The 21,353-nt window shown below is 43.5% G+C and overlaps 1 protein-coding gene across 2 annotated transcripts in view; it reads left to right on the top strand.

The window, feature by feature from the left end:
• The first annotated feature begins 599 nt into the window (after nt 1-599).
• The window catches only part of LOC147022831 (calcineurin subunit B type 1-like), a 57,224-nt gene continuing 36,470 nt past the window's right edge, over nt 600-21,353 (top strand). The window contains exons 1-3 of one of the 2 annotated variants that reach the window (XM_085887718.1): nt 848-1,118; nt 11,075-11,114; nt 18,086-18,262. In XM_085887718.1, coding sequence (XP_085743844.1) covers nt 1,116-1,118; nt 11,075-11,114; nt 18,086-18,262 — 220 coding nt within the window. In that variant the 5' untranslated portion in view covers nt 848-1,115. Of the gene's footprint in view, nt 1,119-11,074; nt 11,115-18,085; nt 18,263-21,353 lie in introns of both variants that reach the window. The other variant, XM_085887720.1, reaches the window with a different exon arrangement.

Consider the following 21,353-nt stretch of genomic DNA (forward strand, 5'->3'; position numbering starts at 1 on the left):
CTCACTTTCCCTGTCTTTGTCCCCTCCTCGCTTCCTCCTCCCCCCTCATAAAATTCAACACTCTCCTCCCATATATATATATATATATATATATATATATATATATATATATATATATATATATATATATATATATATATATATATATCTCCCTCTCACCCCCTCCTTGCACTTCTCCCTCCTGCAGTGTAAAGTAACTTTTGGTGAGGGGCAGCAAATGAAATCCATACAACCTTTGCCTTATGACCCGTCATCCTCTTGGCAAGTCTAATTGGTTGAGATTTCATAAGTAATGACTGAATACATCGACGTCAGACAGACGGACATCAAAATGCATGTCCTGGTGTGGTGATCGATTACATTGACAGGTCGACAGGTGCCCCCACATTGTTGTGTTTTGTAATGGCCTCGAGATGACTAACACCGCCCCTCATGGAGACACATCAGTGTTTTACAATGAACCTAAACTGATTGGCCAAATCTGAGGCTGAACCTGAACCATCATGTCCATTCGTCATCACGAAGCTCATGGACATCCTGACAGCAGATGGAGCCGAACAGATATGTAAACCCAACAGGATATCCTGTCACAAAGAAGGTCGCTGAAAGACAAAGATGAAGGCTTTATGAACAACTGAAGGTTCTTCAAGATTTGGATTCGATCGAGGGGAAACGATGAAAAATGGAAAATGATGAAAGGGCTTCTCGTGCGGATCAGAGGATTGGACTTCTTTGCTTGCGAAGCAAATGCTGATAGTACCACAGAAATTGTAACGGGAAATAATGTTGATGATCCTCGCTGGTGGAGGGTTGAGAATGCGTCGAAACGAGTTCGTGTTGGACGACATTTAATGGAAAACGATCGTCTCTTGAGCGATGCTTTGGTTCTCTGTGGACGGACGTACGACGTATTGCGTCACGTCGGAACGGATGACATGTGACGTCACTGCGCAGGACCCGGATGTGAGAGGGCGCGGAGCACGCTCACTGGTGCTGGCTGGGATCCAGCTTGGGTTTTCTCTTCGTTCTTGCTTCGTGGTTCATCCGTGTTCTCCGGCGCTCGTTTGGACGGACCTCTCAATTCGTTATACGTTCCGACATTTGACGCTCGCACGATGGTGAGTTTGCCTCGACCGCCTCTGGTGTGTCATACGGCCCTGCACAGCCCGCGTGTTTCCTTCTTCACGACCTCGTATATCCGTCAATCCGAACCCCCACGTCGTGCTTGTTGTGTTTCCTCGCCGACGCTTTTATAATTTAGCAATCATGAGCTCGCACTCACCGCGTACGGCGGTGTCCCCAAGTTTCAGTGCCCCCCCTTGCTCGTTTAACCTTCCGTGCAGCTGTTCAGCAGGGCCGTGCCCCCTCTCCCCCCGGAAATATGACACGGACGGCGCGAACGGACCGCGAAACGCATTTATAGATTGTATGGAGGTGTGTCGTCATGAACTGTCATTTCACTCATCCCACCGAGCCCGCACACACCTACACAGAGGAAAACGCACTCATCCCACCGAGCCCGCACACACCTACACAGAGGAAAACACACTCATCCCACTGAGCCCGCACACACCTACACAGAGGCAAACATACTCATCCCACTGAGCCCGCACACACCTACACAGGAAAACGCACTCATCCCACCGAGCCCGCACACACCTACACAGAGGAAAACGCACTCATCCCACCGAGCCCGCACACACCTACACAGAGGAAAACACACTCATCCCACTGAGCCCGCACACACCTACACAGAGGCAAACATACTCATCCCACTGAGCCCGCACACACCTACACAGAGGAAAACGCACTCATCCCACTGAGCCCGCACACACCTACACAGAGGAAAACACACTCATCCCACTGAGCCCGCACACACCTACACAGAGGCAAACATACTCATCCCACTGAGCCCGCACACACCTACACAGAGGCAAACACACTCATCCCACCGAGCCCGCACACACCTACACAGAGGCAAACATACTCATCCCACTGAGCCCGCACACACCTACACAGAGGAAAACACACTCATCCCACCGAGCCCGCACACACCTACACAGAGGAAAACACACTCATCCCACTGAGCCCGCACACACCTACACAGGAAAACACACTCATCCCACCGAGCCCGCACACACCTACACAGAGGAAAACACACTCATCCCACTGAGCCCGCACACACCTACACAGGAAAACACACTCATCCCACCGAGCCCGCACACACCTACACAGGAAAACACACTCATCCCACTGAGCCCGCACACACCTACACAGAGGAAAACACACTCATCCCACTGAGCCCGCACACACCTACACAGAGGAAAACACACTCATCCCACCAAGCCCGCACACACCTACACAGGAAAACACACTCATCCCATCGAGCCCGCACACACCTACACAGAGGCAAACGCACTCATCCCACCGAGCCCGCACACACCTACACAGAGGGGTATGTACTCGTACCGACGTGATTGTGAGTGCAGATTCGGTTTCCACTTTACTTGATCTAGTTAAGTGTTTGGTGTTGAAGCTGTGTTGTGGTTTGTTGAATTGGTATCATTTATAACTTCCTTCAAAGATTACTTTTATTACCGCACTAGGAAATTGTGTTGGGTTGTGTGAAACCAAATACAAGGTCCTGCTGGATGTGACAAAACAGTAAGAGCGGACACCATATGAACAACATAATCCTTCAGGATGTCCAAAAGGAGAAAGACGGTGTTGTGTTTTTCGATGGACTTAACTTTCATCAACATGTTGTTGCAAATTTGGAATTCGATTGCACACAACATACAGGTTCCTTCATTCAGCTATGTCGATAAGTGCTTGTTCCCGAGATAGCTCACCTTCCATTGTTTAAATGTTTAGAAATCGATTTGATGTGTTGCGGATCAATTTAATAGTTAGCGATCACGAAACAATCGAGACGTCCCTCCCCCTCTTCTGCGAAGAGGAAGAAGAGCCCTTCCGTCCCGTGATTCATGACGTCAACAACTCCCTCCCACCCATGGTTGAGCGGGGGATGGATCACGAGGGCATGAGTCACGCCGGGTGCGGGGGAGGGGGGCGGAGAAGGATAAAGAGGAGATCCTTTCTTTGTTCGTGTTCGGAGTTGAGGGGAGTCGTTCAGCAGGCCGTCGGGTCCGGTTTGGCTTGGGTTAGGGTTGAGGCTTTCGGAAGCTTTTTGCTTCTGCTGAGGAGTTGTTCAGCAGGCCATCGGGTCCTGCTTGGCTCGGGAGAGCTTTTTGCTTCAAGCTTCCTTGTTTGGAAGAGAGTTGAGCTGGTTACTCGGCTCGAGCTGTGAGTGGTGGCTTCTTCTTCGTGGTTCGTGGATCTCTTTGTCCTCCGTTTGGTTCCCGGCTTGGTGCGACTCGTCGGCCTCTTCTTGGAGGTGGTTCCTCAGGGAAGCGACGCATCGACGGGAAGGATCGGCTCCTCGTCTCACCAGCACGTGTTGAGAAGCGCGGGAGGATTCGCGGGAGCTCGGGAAGGATCGCGGCTCACGGCGATTGGATCCAGCTCGCTCTCGCTGGAGCCCGGTCCGAACAACTTGAAGACCACACGAGGTGGAGAGGTTCGAGATAGGCTCTGGGTTTCAGATCACCTGTGGTCCGAGCTGGAGCTCGTTATTAAAGGCCTCAGCCACCATTTCGTGTGTGTGTGTGTGTGTGTGTGTGTGTGTGTGTGTGTGTGTGTGTGTGTGTGTGTGTGTGTGTGTGTGTGTGTGTGTGTGTGTGCGTGTGTGTGTGCGCGTGCGTGCGTGCGTGCGTGCGTGCGCGCGCGCGCGTACGCGTGTCCGTGGGCCCGTCTAATAAGTAGGAAATTGTTAAGTGCTTTGTGTGCTGTAAATCGTTGCATTGCATTTCGTTTAGTCGGAATAGTTCTGCTCTTACGTGCTTCCCTAGTTCCCCATTATTATTAATAAATACCCCAATTGTTAAATGTTTTCAGCTCGTCGCGTCCATTCTTTCATTGACTGAGCATTTCGTATGTTGGGAGTTAGAAAGCCGTTGGTTTGCCGTAAAAGGGGGACATTTGGACCGACGGTTCTCGGCGATTAAACCGCTCGGAATCGCGCATGGGACAGGCTCGCCTCGGGGGTTTGTTCCGTCGAGGGTGGAATACCCTGGTAGTTGGATCACGTGGGTATTTAGGTACATTGAAGATTGGCAATCGACCCTACCCCATGTGATCTGCCCATTGGCGTATTTCGGTTCTTGTCCAAGGACCCGTCGACTCGGACTTATCCGGGCGGCGATCTGTATTCCTGGCGATCGATCGGGCCGACTTGACTTGCGGCTCCTTCAGAGCAGTCAGTTGGCGGCCGACCCCCGGCACTGTAACAATATCTTAAAATCCAATTAGACACTCGGTTTCATCAAAAGGACGTTCTCGCACTTAGGAAGAGAAAAATCTGCCAATCTTCTTTGTCATTACCTCCAACACCGAAGGTGGGCGGAGGTTATGTTTTCACCCCTATCTGTTTGTCTGTCTGTAACTTGCGAAAAGCGAAGATTTTTCAAGTGCCGTCGTACCTCGCTATTCGCGGGGGATACATTCCTGAAAAATGCCGCGAATGTTGGGGCATTGTTTAAAATATATATATTTTTTGAACATAGTCTCGGCTTGTGGAAGAGTGATTGCACACAAAAAAAATCAGGTCAAAACATAACAAAGGGAACAGCAGGATAGAGGGAGAAAGTAATTTGAGACTGACAAGCAAGGGATGCAGGTAACGATGAGGGGTAAGGGAAAACACAAAGGGTGGACAATATGGATACATAAACAAAATTGTGTTTGATCAGTTTGTGATTTTTGTCAAAGTCTGAGGAGAGGAAAGAGGCTGCTGCCTATCTGTCAGAAGGATGAGAGATGTCATGGCAGAGAGTGAACTCGTCAGCAAAGATGAAGGGGATTTTCCAGAGAGTCAGTGAGATCATTGATGAAGATTAGGAATAATATGGGGCCGAGAACACTGGCTTGGGGTACTCGAGCCTTGACAGAGAGAGGAGATGAAAGGGTTCCGTTGAGAGCCACTCATTGTGTACGAGAGTGGAGGAAGTCAATAATCCAAGAGTTGAGTTGGCCTTGGATTCCATAGGCAGACAATTTGGAGAGCAAGGTGGGATGACAGACTGTATCAAAAGCTTGAGATATGTCCAGAGAGAAGGCCCTCATCTCATGTCTGATATTGAGGTCCTCCACCACTTTGTGAGAGTAGAAGCAGAATGTCCAAGGTAAAGTGACCAGGTCTGAATCCGATTTGATGATCTGAGATGAGGCTGTTGGAGAAAAGGAATGATTTTTATGTCGACTGCGATGATAGAATCCATGACCTTGCTGATGATTGGAAGTATGTAGAGTAAGCTAATTGGGCTGTAGTTAAGGGGATCTTTGGCGCTTCCTAAAGGGTTTTTGCATCTTTTTTCTGTATTGTTGGTTGATTTCCAATTTCTCAGGTGGATATAGGTGACCAGTCCTGAAGTGTTTAAAACAAAAAAAAATGCGAATACGCAAAGCGTCACTGTTGAAGCAGGTCACACCTATGACCTGTGAATACATGGGGTCTGCGAATGGCGGGGTCGGACAGTATATTGGTTGGTCTTGTGCATTATTCTGTCTGCTACTTGGCGAATTTTTTTTTCGCTAAGTATGTTGGTCTGTAGCGTTTGTCTGTTTGTCTGTCTGTGTGTTTGTCAAAAATTTTGGCCACAGTATTCAAGCAATCGTTCCAACATTTTTTTTTTGTGTATGTAGGTGACCAGCCAAGGATAGCAACACTTAATTTTGGTGAAGATCCAAATCCAGATGTGGATGCTATAATTTTTTTGTGATTCTTCACCATTTGAGAGATAGGGCCAAAAACTATATACAATATAGCACAATATCTCCAAAAGGTTGTGGATGGATTCGGACGGAACTTGGTGGACAGGTTGGGTGTGTGACAAGAACCAATTGATTCGATTTTTGTGAAAACATCCAAATCTGGATCAAATAATTTTTCAAGTGATTCTTCATCATTCATAGATGGGGCTAAAAACGATATCGCATGATATCTCAAAAAGTTGTAGACGGGTTCTGACAAAACTAGGTGGATGAGTTGGTTTGGTAACAAGAACAAGCCGATTCGATTTTGGTTGAGGTTCAGATTGAGATGCCAACCTATCAGTGGCATGCAAAATGTAAACTATTCAGCCTGGCGGAGGTATGTGTTCTACCGAGTGCCGTTCCGTTTCGCCAAGTGTCACTCCATAAGATTTTTTTCATTACTTGCGAAAATCAAATATTTTTCACGTTATATCAGTTGGTCTTGTGCGTTTGTCTGTCTGTCTGTTTGTTTGTATTTTCCAATCGCCTCTTGTTTTTGAGGTCAAAAAGACAACATAAGCCAAAAAACTTTTTCAAATATCCAAATCCTCAATTTTCATCCGATTGAGAAATTTGAATAGGAGTTGCATAGCAGGTCACTGAATTCAAGCACCAATTATTTTTGAGGTCAACATGGATCACAAGGTCAACAACTTAGATTACATTTCTAAAATCCTCAATTTTCATCCGATTGACTTGAAATTTGAAGAGGATTTTTATATCACATCACTGAATTCAACCACCAATTATTTTTGAGGTCACCATCGGCCAAAAGGTCAACACAGGCCAAAAAGTCGACCTTGTTCAAATTTCTAAAATTGTCAATTTTCATCCGATTCACTTGAAATTTGAAGAGGATTTGCATATCTGGTCATTGAATTCAACCACCAATTGTTTTAATGGTCAAATTTGTTTCACGGATCTCGCAAGTATCGTGCTCTGCATGACATCTCTTGTTATTTGCAAAATTGAAGATTTTCCAAGTATATTATTCTGTCTCTGTCTATTACCGACAGGTCACGATTCTAAACCGATCGCCATGAAACTTTACCAAGTTGTCGAGGTAGTCTCAACTGAGAAGCTAATTGATTTTGACGTCAAAGGTCAAAGGTCTTCTTGAAGTCAAATTTCTAAAATCATCATTTTTCATCCAATTGACTTGCAATTTGAACAACATTTGCATATTGCATCACTTGATTGGCAAACCAACAATTTCTGAGGTCAAAAGGTCAACTCACGGTCAAACTTCTAAATTCATCAATTTCAATCTGAAAAATATTCAATTTTCATCTAATTGAACTGAGCCTTGATAAAGATTGTCAATTTTCATCTCATTGACTTGAAATTTGAAGAGGAGTTGCATATTTGTTCATTGAATTAAACCACCAATTATTTTTGAGGTCAGCATCGTGAAAAAGGTCAACATAGGCCAAAGGTCAACAACATAGGTGAAATTTCTAAAATCCTCAATTTTCATCTCATGGACTTGAAATTTGAAGATGATCTGCATCTCAGGTCATTGTTTTCTTGTTGGATATGGCAGCTTGGCTGCTGGGGTAGCTATCATTTATTGGATGCCTGGCTGTGCCTCTGATGCTGTGCCTCTCTACCAATACACTGGTACTCATTTCACCGACCTTGGAAGTATGTCAGGCTGATTCAACCACACCTGGTGTTGATACAGCAGCCAGCAGGGCTCAAACTCAGGACCCTAAGATCCAAAGCCAGCCACCCTAACCACTAAGCCAACACCAGGCTCTTATCAGGTCACTGAATTCAATGAACAAGTATTTTTAAGGTCAACATAGGCCAAAAAGTCCACAGAGGGCAAATTTCTAAAATTGTCAGTTTTTATCCCCCCGCCGCGTGGCGGAAGGGGGATATTGTTATCACCCGGGTCGTCCGTCCGGCTGTCCGTCCGGCTGGCACGGCGTCAACATTTATAGCTGCGAGTGCGATAACTCAAACTGTTCGCCATATCGATTTGAAATTTGGGTCACACATGTACCACCTGAAAAGGAAGAACCCTATTGATTTTGGGCCTGGCCGGATCCAAGATGGCCGACTGGGGCGGCCATCTTGAAAAAAATGTTTTTTGTAATACAGTGGGACCCGCTTAATAGAATCACTTTGGGCCGGACAAATTTGATTCTAATAAGCGGGTGATTCTAATATCCGAGTTCACCAGAGTTGTGGAGTATCAAGCGGATCAAATGTCGAGTACACATACGGAGACAAATACTCAGCATTTAGTTTGATTTATATGACACACTTGCTCAAAACAATGCAACTTACTACTGAAAATAAAACAATTACACGTACAGTACATATGTACTTTTCAAAGCAAAACAACATAGGTTTGTCGATGAGCCTACTCTGTAATGAAAAAATTGTCGATTGTTGCCTGCTTTAACGAGTCTGTGGCAATGGCGGTGACCTCCTTGTCAAGTTTGCGCAGGAAGGTCATGTCACTGAACCCATGTGATAGCAAACCAAGCCTGATCGTCTTAGCTGCAGGCATCATTTCCTTGATGGTCGGGACAGAGATCTCCTCTTCCTCCTCTTCCTCCACTTTAGTGTCGGCGTCATAGTCTGCGTCAGTAGCAATTCCCATTTCGCGTTGGACTGCCGAAACGATGGCTTCGTCTGTGACATCATCGTCTGTGGTTTGGAGAGTGGCGTCCATGTTGACGAAGTCCTGCCATTGGTCGGGATCCATTTGAAGAGGGTTGGCTAACTCGTCGTCATTGCTCTCGACCCTTTCGCCTTCGATTGCCGCTCCGATGAAAATTCCTCCTTTGCGCCAGCAGTTCACTATGCCGGTAGTCTTCACATCATTCCATGCTGCGTCCGTAAACAGCATAGCGTCGAGGATCGTTATCTTTTCACCAAGTCACTCGCTGTCATTGCTCCATCCTTGTTGTCAATCTCAGTGAGCACTTTTCGTAGCATGGCACGGCGGTAATGAGCTTTGAATGAACGGATAATTCCCTGATCTAACGGTTGAAGAACAGAGGTTGTGTTCGGCGGGAGAAATGCCACAGTAATGTTCGACATTTGAAGTGATTGGGGATGTGCCGGACAGTTGTCGATGAGAAGCAACGCTTTCTGGTCATGACGCCGAAGCTCGCGATTCCACTCATCGAGCCATTCAGTGAAGAGGAAACCTGTCATCCATGCGGAGGAATTGGCTCTGTAGCGAACTGGAATTGTTTTGAGGCGTTTGAAACACCGTGGATTCTTGCTTTTACCAATACCGAAAGGAGGACGCTTAGCACCAGTCATCGAGCAGCAAAAAAGCACCGTGATTCTTTCCTTTGGCTTTTTCCCACCGCAGTGCTGATCTCCCTTGAAGAGGAACGTTCCGTCTGGTAAGGCCCGAAAATACAACCCGGTTTCGTCAGCATTCCAGATCTCATCAGCCGTGAAGCCTTCTACGAGATCCGGAAACACGTGGTCCAGCCATTGTTGTTTCCCTCCTACGTCAGCCGCCGCTGCCTCTCCGTGAAGTTTCTTGTGGACGATTCCATGTCTTTTCTTGAACCGGTCAATCCAGCCGTTTGTCGCACTGAACTTCTTGTTGTTGAACTTTTCCGCGAACTGAGCCGCTTTCTCCCGCATCAGAGGTCCAGAAAGCGGTGCTTCCTTTTCTCTAGAAGTTTGAATCCACTTGACCATTGCTGATTCGACATCGGGTGCGTTGCCGCTTCGCTTGCGTTTCTGAGAAGAAGACGAATCCACTTGACCTTTCAGAATGGCTTCTCAATCTTTCAGAATCTTGCATAGGATCGGCTGGTTAATTTCCAACTTGTGTGCAGCTTCTCGTTGGCTCATTCTGGGCAAAGCGTCATAGTCTCTCAGGATTTGTGCTTTATCAATGTTTGAACGATCCGTCCGCTTTCGTTTTCTGTCCATCGTGGAAATGACGACACGCCTAGTGCTTAGACTGCAGCTGTCAGCCGTCTGCCTATCTGTACAATGACTACCGAAATCACTGTAGTGGCATAGCGTTATTTTTAGCGTGACGTCAGCCGCCTGGTGGCAAAAGTTGGAACTGTGCGGCCAGTAGGCGCTGAACTGTCGAAGTGGATGGCCAGCAGCTGATTCTATTAAGCGGGTTTTTGATTCTAATAAACGGGAAAAATTGCGTACATTTAGATACAAAGGAATCGGTCTCAACGATTTTGATTCTATAATACGGGTGATTCTATTAACCGTGATTTTATTAAGCGGGTCCCACTGTAAATGGAAAACCGCTTATCTGATTTCAATTATTTTTCAATGGTGAGGGATTCCCCATCTCTGATGGTATATTTATCTGATTGACTTGAAATTTGAAGAGGATTTGCATATTTGGTCATTGGATTCAAACAAACACCAATTATTTTTAAGGTCAAATTTGTTTGATGTGTTTTGCATGTGTCGTGCAATGCATGACCTCTTTCTTGTTTTTTTTTATTTGTCTGTGAGCAGGATATCTTAAATAGTTTTGGAGGGATTTGGATGTAATTTGGTGGACAGGTTGGGTGTGTGACGTGGAAGAACTGAATCAATTTTGGTGAAGATCCGGATCTGAGAATTTTTTTCAATGACACTTCACCATTGAGTGATCGAGCCAAAAACGATATGCTGCATGATAACTGAAAAACTTTGGATGGATTTGAACGAAACGTGGTGGACAGGTTGGGTGTATGACTTTGCCGAATCGATTCGATTTTGGTGAAGATCAGGATTCAGATATGAGAATATATATATATATATATATATATATATATATATATATATATATATATATATATATATATATTTTAAAGTGATTCTTCACCAGTGAGAGGTGAGGCCAAAAATGATATATAGCATGATGTTTCAAAAAGTTGTGGATGGATTTGGACGAAATTGGGTAGGTGACAAGAACAAGCCAATTAGGTTTTGGAGGTCAGGATCCAGATTTGGCCTATCAGGGGATACAAAACAACAAAACAAAAACTGTTCAGCTTGGCAATTCTGCCCTGTGCCAGTCTAGTCCATTTTGACAAGTAGTTAAGAAGTTTAGAAGAAATTGTTTAAGTGACTTCGTCTGAATTGCAGGCTGATCCGTGCTTGTACTGATCATCTGATCATTGTGATATGTGTTTCCATACTAGCTGATTTGTTGCTCAGTTCCTGTAGTTTTTATTTGTTTATTTATTTTCACCTTTAGGGGAATGAGACAAGCTACCCAATGGAGATGTGTTCACACTGTGAGTAACAACTATTTTCCTTTGTCAAAATATCATCATACTTCAATACATGTTGTGGCCTATTTGGTCAAATATTAATATCTTGCTTTTTAAGTCAGACTATATGTGGCTGCCTTGTGTGGTAAGTTTTGTTTTCCACTCATAACTCACCCTTTGATCAGCATCATAATGGCCAATAAGTGTCAATGTTTTTAATCTACTGGTGAATGTATATTCCTCTTAAGAAAAAAAATAAATTGATATAAACGCAAAATAGTTTTTTGGCCTTTTTATATTTATAACTAGAAAGTAATTGTTTGGAATGAATATCGCTCAAGACATTTACTTAAAGCAAACAAAAACACAAACTAAAAGTCTTTCTTTACTGTCAATAAATTGCAGCATTTTCTGAGTGTTGTTCTGTTATTGACCTGTGCTAAAAAATGTTTTTTTCGATCATTTTTGATTGGTTGAACATGCCAGTTGAGGATTGTGTAGATTGGTTGCACCTCAGTCAGAGGTATTATAATAGAACTAACGTGCTGGTGGAAATTCCACGTAATGTAAAATGTGACTTGAACAATATTGTTGCGGACTCGGGGTGAGGGGGTTACCACGGAGTGATTGCTTGGGTCGTGCGACAAACTCCGGCCCTGTAGGCTGACACGCTATGGATAATTCTGCAGCTCGACAGGTCGTGAAGCAACTACGAATGTCGATTAGAACGGCCAAGCCTAACAGGGTCCACTGTCTTATTTAAATGTTTACCTGGCTGTTGGTTTGACTTGAACAATTAAGGTTTGTACCCTCGGCGTGCATCTGTTAATTCATTTATGCAGCTGAGCGGAACTGCGGAATTCAATGCCGGCTAGACAAGGGGGCGGGGGAGAGAATAGCTGGGGGTGAAATCCTCTGGCTTACTCCTGGTTGACCACTGATCAGCTTACTACTGGCTACTACTGACACAAATATTTGCACTGATCATCAAAACGGCAAGCAAAAATGTACAGCAAAGAAAAGGCACAGAAGAGCACGTATTTCCCCTTAATCAATCTTACTTAAGATTGGACAAGGCTCCTCATTCAACACCGGGAAGTTTAGATAAACGGTAGAGAAGAAGAGAAGCACTTCGGGGTTTGGTTACGACCCCCCAATAACAGAATGTAGACAGGTTTGGCGTACTTTGGGCCAAATATGCAGGAGGGGTGGGAAAGTAATCGTGGACTTGAGGTGTGTCGATGCAAGGCCGGAGTGTTCAGGAGATGGTGAGCATTGCGGAGTTGGAGCACCTGCACCAGCGCCTCTGAATTCCGTCAACGCCACTGCTTTAGCTCGCTCGCAAGTGGTCACTCAGTGAGTCTTGTTCCACCCCGTTCCGTTTGCTGGTGCTCGATCACTCTCTCCTTTCCACTCGCTTCGTCATCATTCCGCTTGCTCTCCCACTTGCTCACTTATTCCATGCTTGCTCTCACCTCTCCCTCCTGCTCACTCCTTCCATTCCCCAGCGAGACATATTCGGCTTTTTGGGGGCAAAGTTCTGATGCCTCTCCTCACTCCCGATTGGACCATGTGACTGCCAAATGTTCCTGAAGGTTCGCAAGAATTGTGAATAAATGAAGAATTAAGACCCCCTCAGACCTTTGGGCTCCAACTGGGCTTTTAAATGAATTTCCAAAGTAACAAAAGGAAGAGGAATTTAACAGGGAACAGGGAAAACGAACTTAGAGGGGTGCCACTGAGGGCAATAAATTGTTGGAGAGGTATGAGTGAATTGTGAAAAAATGAAGAAGGATTCCAAGGATAAAGAAAATAAAAGGTCATTAAAATGAAAGAGTCCATTGTTGACGAAAAGTCTTTGGGTGGGGTGGGGTGGAGAACCATGAAGCATTTGGTCTTCTGTTGAAGTGCTGTCGCGTCTTTACAGTGTGGTTTGTTATGGGCCACCACATGGGTTTGCTGGCTCAGTGAATTTGGAGGAGAGTTCTAATTAGGTGGGGTTGATTGCAAAAAAATGTGAAGACATGCAATATGGATGGCACATAGATTACTTCACAACACATGTTACCATCCCCAGTCCCTCCAGACACAGGACAAAGGGCTATCTTACATGTACTAAGAAATAATTGGCTGATGACCGATATGTAATGTCATGTTCTCTCTCTGGGGTCAATCTCAAAACTGTTGCAATATTATGTAAAGAACAGCTAAATATAACATGGAATTTGATATTGTCTAGCTATATGTTCCCTAAAAATGTTGTTTGGTGAAATCAATCCCTCCCCCCTGCCCCACCACCCCCACCCAAAGTCCTCAAACCCCTTCGCCACCCCCAAGTCCTCAATCCCCTCCAATCAAAATGTACCTTTATTTTCTCAAAACGTACCTTAATTTCATGATAGACGCACTATTCAGTTTTCAAATATACACCTTAAACCTAAGGCCTACACAGAGCAAACAAAATGGTGGCGATTAGTTTTTTTTTTTTTTGTTTTTTTCCTTGATGCAAAAGTTGTAGTTGGAGTCATATCAGCGAAGCTCTTCTCTGGATGGACTAAGGACAGACAGACAGACAGACAGACAGACAGACTGGCAGATAATATATACTTGTGTGGATCGGTTCGCTTTGCTCGCCTCACCGCACGTCGCTACAGACACACAGGCTTTTCAATTTGAGGATAATCTTCTTCTTCTTGCGTATGGCAGCTGGGCTGCTGGATAGCTGCTAATTTGTTGGGGTGCAACTATGTCGCTGATGCTGTGCCCCTATATCAGTACACTGGTACTCATTTCGCCAACCTCGGAAGGATGACAGGCTGAGTCAACCTCACCTGGTGTTAATTCAGCGGCCAACGGAGCTCAAACTCAGGACCCGAAGATTCCAAGCCAGCCACCCTAACCACTAAGCCAACACCAGGCATTTGAGGATAATGACTATCTCATTTGCTGTGTTGTCATGATTCACACCAATCATAATACAAACATTTCTTTTGTGCAAATTTATTTGTAATATTCATGATATTACATTTTTATGAGCAATTCAAGTTGAAAATTTATTTTATTTTATTCAAACTCCCCCCTCCCCCCCAAAGGCCATACTGTACATTACGGGAGGGGTAGTTTATCACTGGCAAAGGTAACTGGTATTTCTCCCTCCTCCAACCCCTTCCCATGCCTTCTCCCATCCCACCCCTTTCCTTCCCCTCTCTCATCCCACTCCTCCCTCCTCCCACTCCTCCCCCTCCCACATCCTTCTACCCCACCCATCCCCTCCCTTCTCCAACCACTCCCTCCGCCCTCCCTCCCGACCCCTTCCCCTCCCTTTGGACTCCCAGGTGACCCCTTCTCCTCCATCCGGACTCGCACCCGACCCCTTCCCCTCCATCCGGACTCCCACCCGACCGCTTCCCCTCCATCCGGGCTCCCACCTGACGCCTTCCCCTCCATCCGGGCTCCCACCCGACGCCTTCCCCTCCACCCGGGCTCCCACCCGACGCCTTCCCCTCCACCCGGGCTCCCACCCGACCCCTTCCCCTCCACCCGGGCTCCCACCCGACCCCTTCCCCTCCACCCGGGCTCCCACCGACCCCTTCCCCTCCACCCGGGCTCCCACCGACCCCTTCCCCTCCACCCGGGCTCCCACCCGACCCCTTCCCCTCCACCCGGGCTCCCACCCGACCCCTTCCCCTCCACCCGCGCTCCCACCCGACCCCTTCCCCGCGACAGGTGGTGGTTCTTGTGTTTATCTATACTCTATACCAGCGTTTATCAACCTTTTTACCCTTTTGGGACCCTTGAAATAGTTTTCATGTCTCAGGGAACCCCTGCATAAAAATTATTATATACCTTTATTAATATCTAGCTGTTTTTTTTATTTTTATCGTAGTTCACGTGGTAAATATATATTTTTTCGGATACCTGGTTTAAGGAAAAAATGACCCCCTTTTTGTCAAATATATTGGCAATGAAAAAAAAACATACTGCTCGTTTATGAGACCTCACACCGGGGTTTTAATGCACAAAAAAAAAAAAATTTTAAATCAAAAAAAAAAAAAAAAACACCTCATGCAACTTGATCAACAAAACTTAAACAAATAAAGCTGAAGCAATAAAGGTAAACAGAAGAACTAACGAGAGAGAGAGATAGAGATAGAGATAGAGATAGAGATAGAGATAGAGATAGAGATAGAGATAGAGATAGAGATAGAGATAGAGATAGATATGGATGGACACCGTGCATGCGTCCCGCACTTGAGTCCGTCACTCAATGATACATGAATCCGCCGCGTACAGGACGTCCACTAACCGGTGAGGGCGGTTTCACACTGGCGCCATATAGACATCGTTAAATACATTCCCTATGGTTATCATTGTAAATAATAGAAGAGGTTGAAGCCTCTATTATAATAACCAAAGAGTTTCCAACAATATGCCGTACGTGTATAGAAAAATTACGAATATTAAATCAAACAAAAACTACTCAAAAATGCATTAGCCTATTTATTACTGTTTCTCGCGGAACCCCTAGCGACCTCTTGCGGAACCCTAGGGTTCCGGGGAACCCCGGTTGAGAAACACTGCTCTATACTGTATATAAAAGAAGCTGACTACTTCCGTCACCCTTTGTTATAAATGGTTCTTGCTGTCTTGCAATAATATAAATGGCATGTTGGAAAGGTAATCATCGATTCACTTGCTTCCGATAGACTTTGCAAACCTGAAAATCGATTTAATTAGAAAAAAATTCCTTCATTTCCATTTGTTTCATTCGCCACTTGCTGAAGAAGAAGAAGAAGAAGAAGAAGAAGAAGAAGAAAAATTCCGAAAATGAAGAAGAAAGCATATAGTGCTGTTAAAACTTCGCTCTAAACTTCTTCCCCGCAACTATTCCAAGGTGGTAGGTCTTCACCCCTTTTCCTCGGCGGTGACCCTGGGCCCTGTATTTCATCAAATAACAGGGAATAATATAATGATCGTTTCTTTATGATGTTTTGCTAATCTCATCAGGAGCTGAGTTTTCTGAGTTGTTACAAAAGGATCCGAATTTCTCTGTCACGCTTTATACTAAAAGGTTTCGACTGTCATTGAATCATCATCCATCATCCTGAAGCTTCCGGTCACTGCGTCCTGTAAACTTTACTACAAATATGCATGCCTGCGTGAGGGTTCAGGGTAGTTTGAATCTTTCCTCCCCCACTAATACTTGTCCAGGCTGGTTTTGAAAGTCTGGAGAGAGAGAGGAGGCTTCTACAGTACTTTGCAGACTGTTATTCCGATCATCCACTATCCGATGTGAGAAGAACTTATTCCTGACTTCGAGGCAGCTCCTTTCTTTGAAAATCTTTAAGGAGTGTCCTCTGGTGTGTTTTTTTTGTGCTGTTGGGTAAATAAGTCATCTTGGGCCAGTTTAACCATTCTGTGTAAGATCTGGTACACTAGGATCATGTCCCCTCTTCTTCTCTGTTGGAGCAGGGAATACATGTTCATTTCAGTTCGCCTCTGTTGATAGCTGAGATGGCAAATACTGGGGATGAGTTTGCTGGCCCTTCTCTGCCCCATTTCAATGATGATGATGATGAAATTGCTGGTTAAATACGAACATGCGACTAATTCTCGACGTTGCGTCGTCATGAAAATGAAGAAGAAAATAACATTTGGCAAATCATAATAAAAATGGTTCCGTTCAAAAGGTAACAATCGATTTAATTAAAAAGCCTTTTTTCCGATTTTGAAAAAGAACAAGCGCTAATGGTTCCTTCACGCAGCCGTTCGATCAGAAACTTTTATTGTTCTACCAAAACAGAAATCATTTTGAAGGACATGGAAGCAGCACACAAAATTATAGATAGTAATATTTATTGAAGCATTAATAGTACATGGAAGGAGCACACAAACAACAACTACGTGTTATAAAATATCTATTTTCGCATATTTTTACTTAATTTTATGTCGTCAGTGATCTGTAGATAGGTATGCATCACAAATATTTAAGGAAAAAGACAAAGCAAAACGAAAGGTAAAAGAATGGTGAAACTGGGGTGTGTGCCGTTACCAAGCAGCTTGTACAACGCTCGCCAAGCGGCATTAGCACTCAAGCAAGCTCTCTGACGAAACAGTTGATAAGGAATGCCTGGCTTGGCAAGCGATAGCAAGCTGAATGGTGATGGGATACACCCGCAAGAACAAAAACATCGCATATTTCTTAACATGTTCTGATTTCACTCCAGGTTTTGACACTTATTTAGTCCACAAGATCCAATCTTCAAATCCAAAATCATATTTCAATTATATACCAAAATTAGTCCATGACGGTCCATCATGGAAAATGACATCATATAATGCTTGTAATTGCTCCAAGCTCCTGATTAGAAAACTATAGCACCTACCAAAGTGATGGAAACAGTGAATCATAGGTATGAAGATCAGGCATTTGATGGATATGAATGAGGAAAGTGGAAAAAAAAAAACACTTTTTATATTTTCTCGTTAATAAACCGTTGCAGCCTGTTCCAACTCGAGGCATTGTTGAGCAGTCCGAACAAAATGGCGAATTAAGACCCCAACGAGCTGACAGGGCTGATTAAGATGGCGTACCACCATCTTCATAAGACTTATTTTGGGTTTTTTGTGATGGGCACCCCCTAAGTTATCTTCAAAAGGGATGTTTACATTTACTCAAACACCCAGTTTTCATTCCTGCACTCCTTTGGAGTTCCTTTTGGTATGCATGCAAAGTTTGATGCCACTAGCTTTCATGGTTTTGGAGTTATGGAGGAGATGTACTGACTGACACACTGACGCACTCTGACATTTATTATTAATATAGATACGTGATTGTTTCCCCTCTCATGATTAGCATCACAAGTGCGGAGGAATCTATATTGTAAACAGCATTGCATTATTTTCCTGGTTTGCCATGTTGTCTTAATGCATGCATTTTATAATGTCTGTGTTGATCGCTTTCCCAACGTGAAATGGAAGTTGCTGTGTTGCAGTCGATGCAGATGAGATTCGACGTCTTGGAAAGCGCTTTAAAAAACTGGATTTGGACAACTCTGGGTCACTGAGTGTTGAGGAATTCATGTCCTTGCCTGAACTGCAGCAGAATCCTCTCGTGCAGAGGGTGATTGACCTCTTTGACACAGATGGAAATGGAGAAGTGGATTTCAAAGGTGTGCTAATTTGGATGGTTATCTAGTCTGCAGTAGAATGGTCGAGTGGAGTGTTATTACGCTGGGTTAAGCAATTGGTTCACTTTGTCTGTTTATCTACAAATGTCAGTTTATGATCGAGAAACAACTTGGTTTAAATTGAATGTTATATTTTGAACACAAACCTGCAGCTTAGCATTACTTTGGCTCTGTAGTTGGCTTTAACACTGTCGAACACAATTTGCCTTTTGGTGCCTTCAAAAAACTATTTAGCAGTACTTGGACAAAATATTATGGAATTTTAAATCATCTTGACCAATCACATTTTCCGCCTACTCTCTCAGACAAAATTGCAGCTCACAGGAAATAAAGGTCATGTTCGGAATCACAAAGCAAGAGTTTAAGACCCTTTCCATGTCCTTTTTCTCAGGACTGCTTGGGGTCAGGTGTTCTATGAAGTCTCTAGTTTTGGTTATAGACCAGGATCCTAACCAGAAATGGGTGTTTAACTTGTAGTAAAATGTTGAAAATGAATAAGACTCCAATACTGCAACAAAATATTTATTTGTATCTCCTTGGCAAGGAATTGACAGCTGCGATAATGGTGTTTTGTTATACTTTTTATTACCAAGAAGGCTCGATTTAGTCATTTACCCAAAACTTTACAACATACTCGTAAATCACCAGAAATGACCATCGGTACCAACCCGAATATTAACTGACTACCATGTATTTTGATGGCTAAACATTGTTTGCTATCCCATTAGCTACTAATTATGCCTCGTATGTTTTCCGTCCGTCCGTACGTACGTATGCCCATGCTGATTTTTCTCTGTTTTCCCTTCAACTGCTTATCTGATTGACACTTTTCATCATAGTTGCAACTACTCATATAGAATGTTTTAATGATGATAATGACATCATTGGTCACATGGTGTGGCAGCCATGTTGGAAAAAAGTAAAAACTTTAGACCTCAATCACCAAAATAGTTCCATGAAAAAAATGGCACACATGAAGTCCTCTCCATGGTAAATAAGTGATTTTTTTGATGATGTCATAGGTGGTTTCGTTGTGACATCATAATTGCATATGCCAAATGCGTTATCCGATCAGTATGAAAAGTTTTGAGGATCTAGGGCTAAATTGCATGGGGGGAGCGGGAGGGGGACCGATGATATCATCGGTCACATGGCTTGGCAGCCATATATATATATATATATATATATATATATATATATATATATATATATATATATATATATATATATATATATATATATATATATATATATATATATATATATATATATATATATATATATATATATATATATATATATATAGTTTTTTTTTTTTTTTAAACATAAAAGCCTTCAATAATCATGGGGGTGGAGGCATATCTGTCGATGTCGAAGAATGCCGTTCTAGTTTTATTAATCATTTTCCAGCAACGCACGTGTCATTAGGCTTTCATATGAACTGTCCTTTTGCTCTAATAAAGCAGCATTTTATTAATTTTACTGTGCCATTCTCGCAGTTACTCTTTTGTTCTACCTCATCACTATCACCTTAAATTCTTCTGCCATATTCTCAATGTATGAACACAGCCCTTCATAACCTATCCAAATAAAATTAATTTGCATTTCTTCCAATTTTATACTCGATCAATATTACAATATCTCGTCCGATCATTTCCGATTCCTTATTGTGTTGTTGGAACAGTAGTCATTTGCAGGTTTTTGGTTTGTTTAAAAAATTTAGTCCTGGTCCACTGTAATTTTCATTTTGTTAATAGTGTTCCATTTTAATGAGGGGTAGTTAGTAAATTTATGGCCTGGCATAAATCATTGACTGAACATTCGTAGTACTTATTTTTGTACAAAGATATTTTTGTGACAACTTCACCTGTATTGTATTTTCATACTTTTTCTATTTTGCTATGGACACAAATACGAATCAGGCCTCCTGTTCCCAAGCAGGAAAATAATCTCCAAGATGTGCAAGCATGTTTGCCTCCAAATCATGTGCTCAACCCATCACACACTGTTCCAAGCTTACCCCCTCGTATCCACTGTCTGCTTGATTACGTCTCTCTCACCAAGTAATGTTAAGTCCATCTTTAACTTTGCATCAGCAACAGGCCCTGATAGCATTGGTACCTGTTGGTGTAAAGTCCTGCGCTGCTATTCTTTTTTTTCTGTTTTTGCTCCTCTTTCTACTCTTTCTGCGCTTTCTCTGCCTGTACTTTAATAATGCCTGCTCTGCTCCCCTCCTCTGCCTGGAAGATGGCTGATATCGCATGCATGTGAAAGAAGTCCAAAAGCAGATAGATTCAACCCTACACCAGTCAGCTTTCTTCCAGTTATTAGCAAAACTAATATAATCTATTATTGTTGTTGATGTCAAGTCTTTCTTATTTTCAAACTGCCTGATGTGTGACCAGTTTGGAATCTGTTCCAGCCACGCCACTCAATCTCCTGCTTCTCTATTGGCAATAGTCAGAGGCTCTAAATTTTGAATGAGGTCAGGAGTGTCTCCCTCGACATGTCATGAAAGTGTCAGTCTGGCATCCTGCTGTACTTGCCAAGCTCGCAAGCTGTGGCATACCCCTTTGTATGCACACCTGTTGTGCCAGTGATTATTATCCCCCCCCTCCCCCATTTCAAAAAATGCCTTTTCCATTAAAAAAACAAAAACAACCTAAATTCTTTTTCAGAAAATAAAAAATTCTGTTTCATCTTATCAATGGAAAAATAAGTGTGTTTTCATTGACGAAATACAATTGTAAGGTCAAAAGTGAAGTCTTCCACATATTTGAAATCATTCTAAAATGGCATTTGCTCTTTTTTTTTCCCCCCTACAAGAGCGAGGCTCATGGAGGAGCAAGGTTAAATTAACAGTGGGAGTAGTGGGGCAACAATTTGGCTTGACCGTCAAGGGAATAAACAAATAGAAAAGAAAGCCAAAGAGAGAATAATTGGAAACCCTGAAATCAGCAAGTACGAGGGTCGGTTATGAATCAGAAAGTAAGAAAGTTGTTTTGCTAGGGCCCCTTGTAGGAATCAGCAATATGTCCTTCCTGTACATGGCTTTGTATTTGAGACAAAAAAA

The sequence above is a fragment of the Eptatretus burgeri genome, chromosome 7 (assembly GCF_056783735.1).
Source record: "Eptatretus burgeri isolate ZD-2024b chromosome 7, Ebu_testis_v1, whole genome shotgun sequence".
Lineage (NCBI taxonomy): Eukaryota > Metazoa > Chordata > Myxini > Myxiniformes > Myxinidae > Eptatretus > Eptatretus burgeri.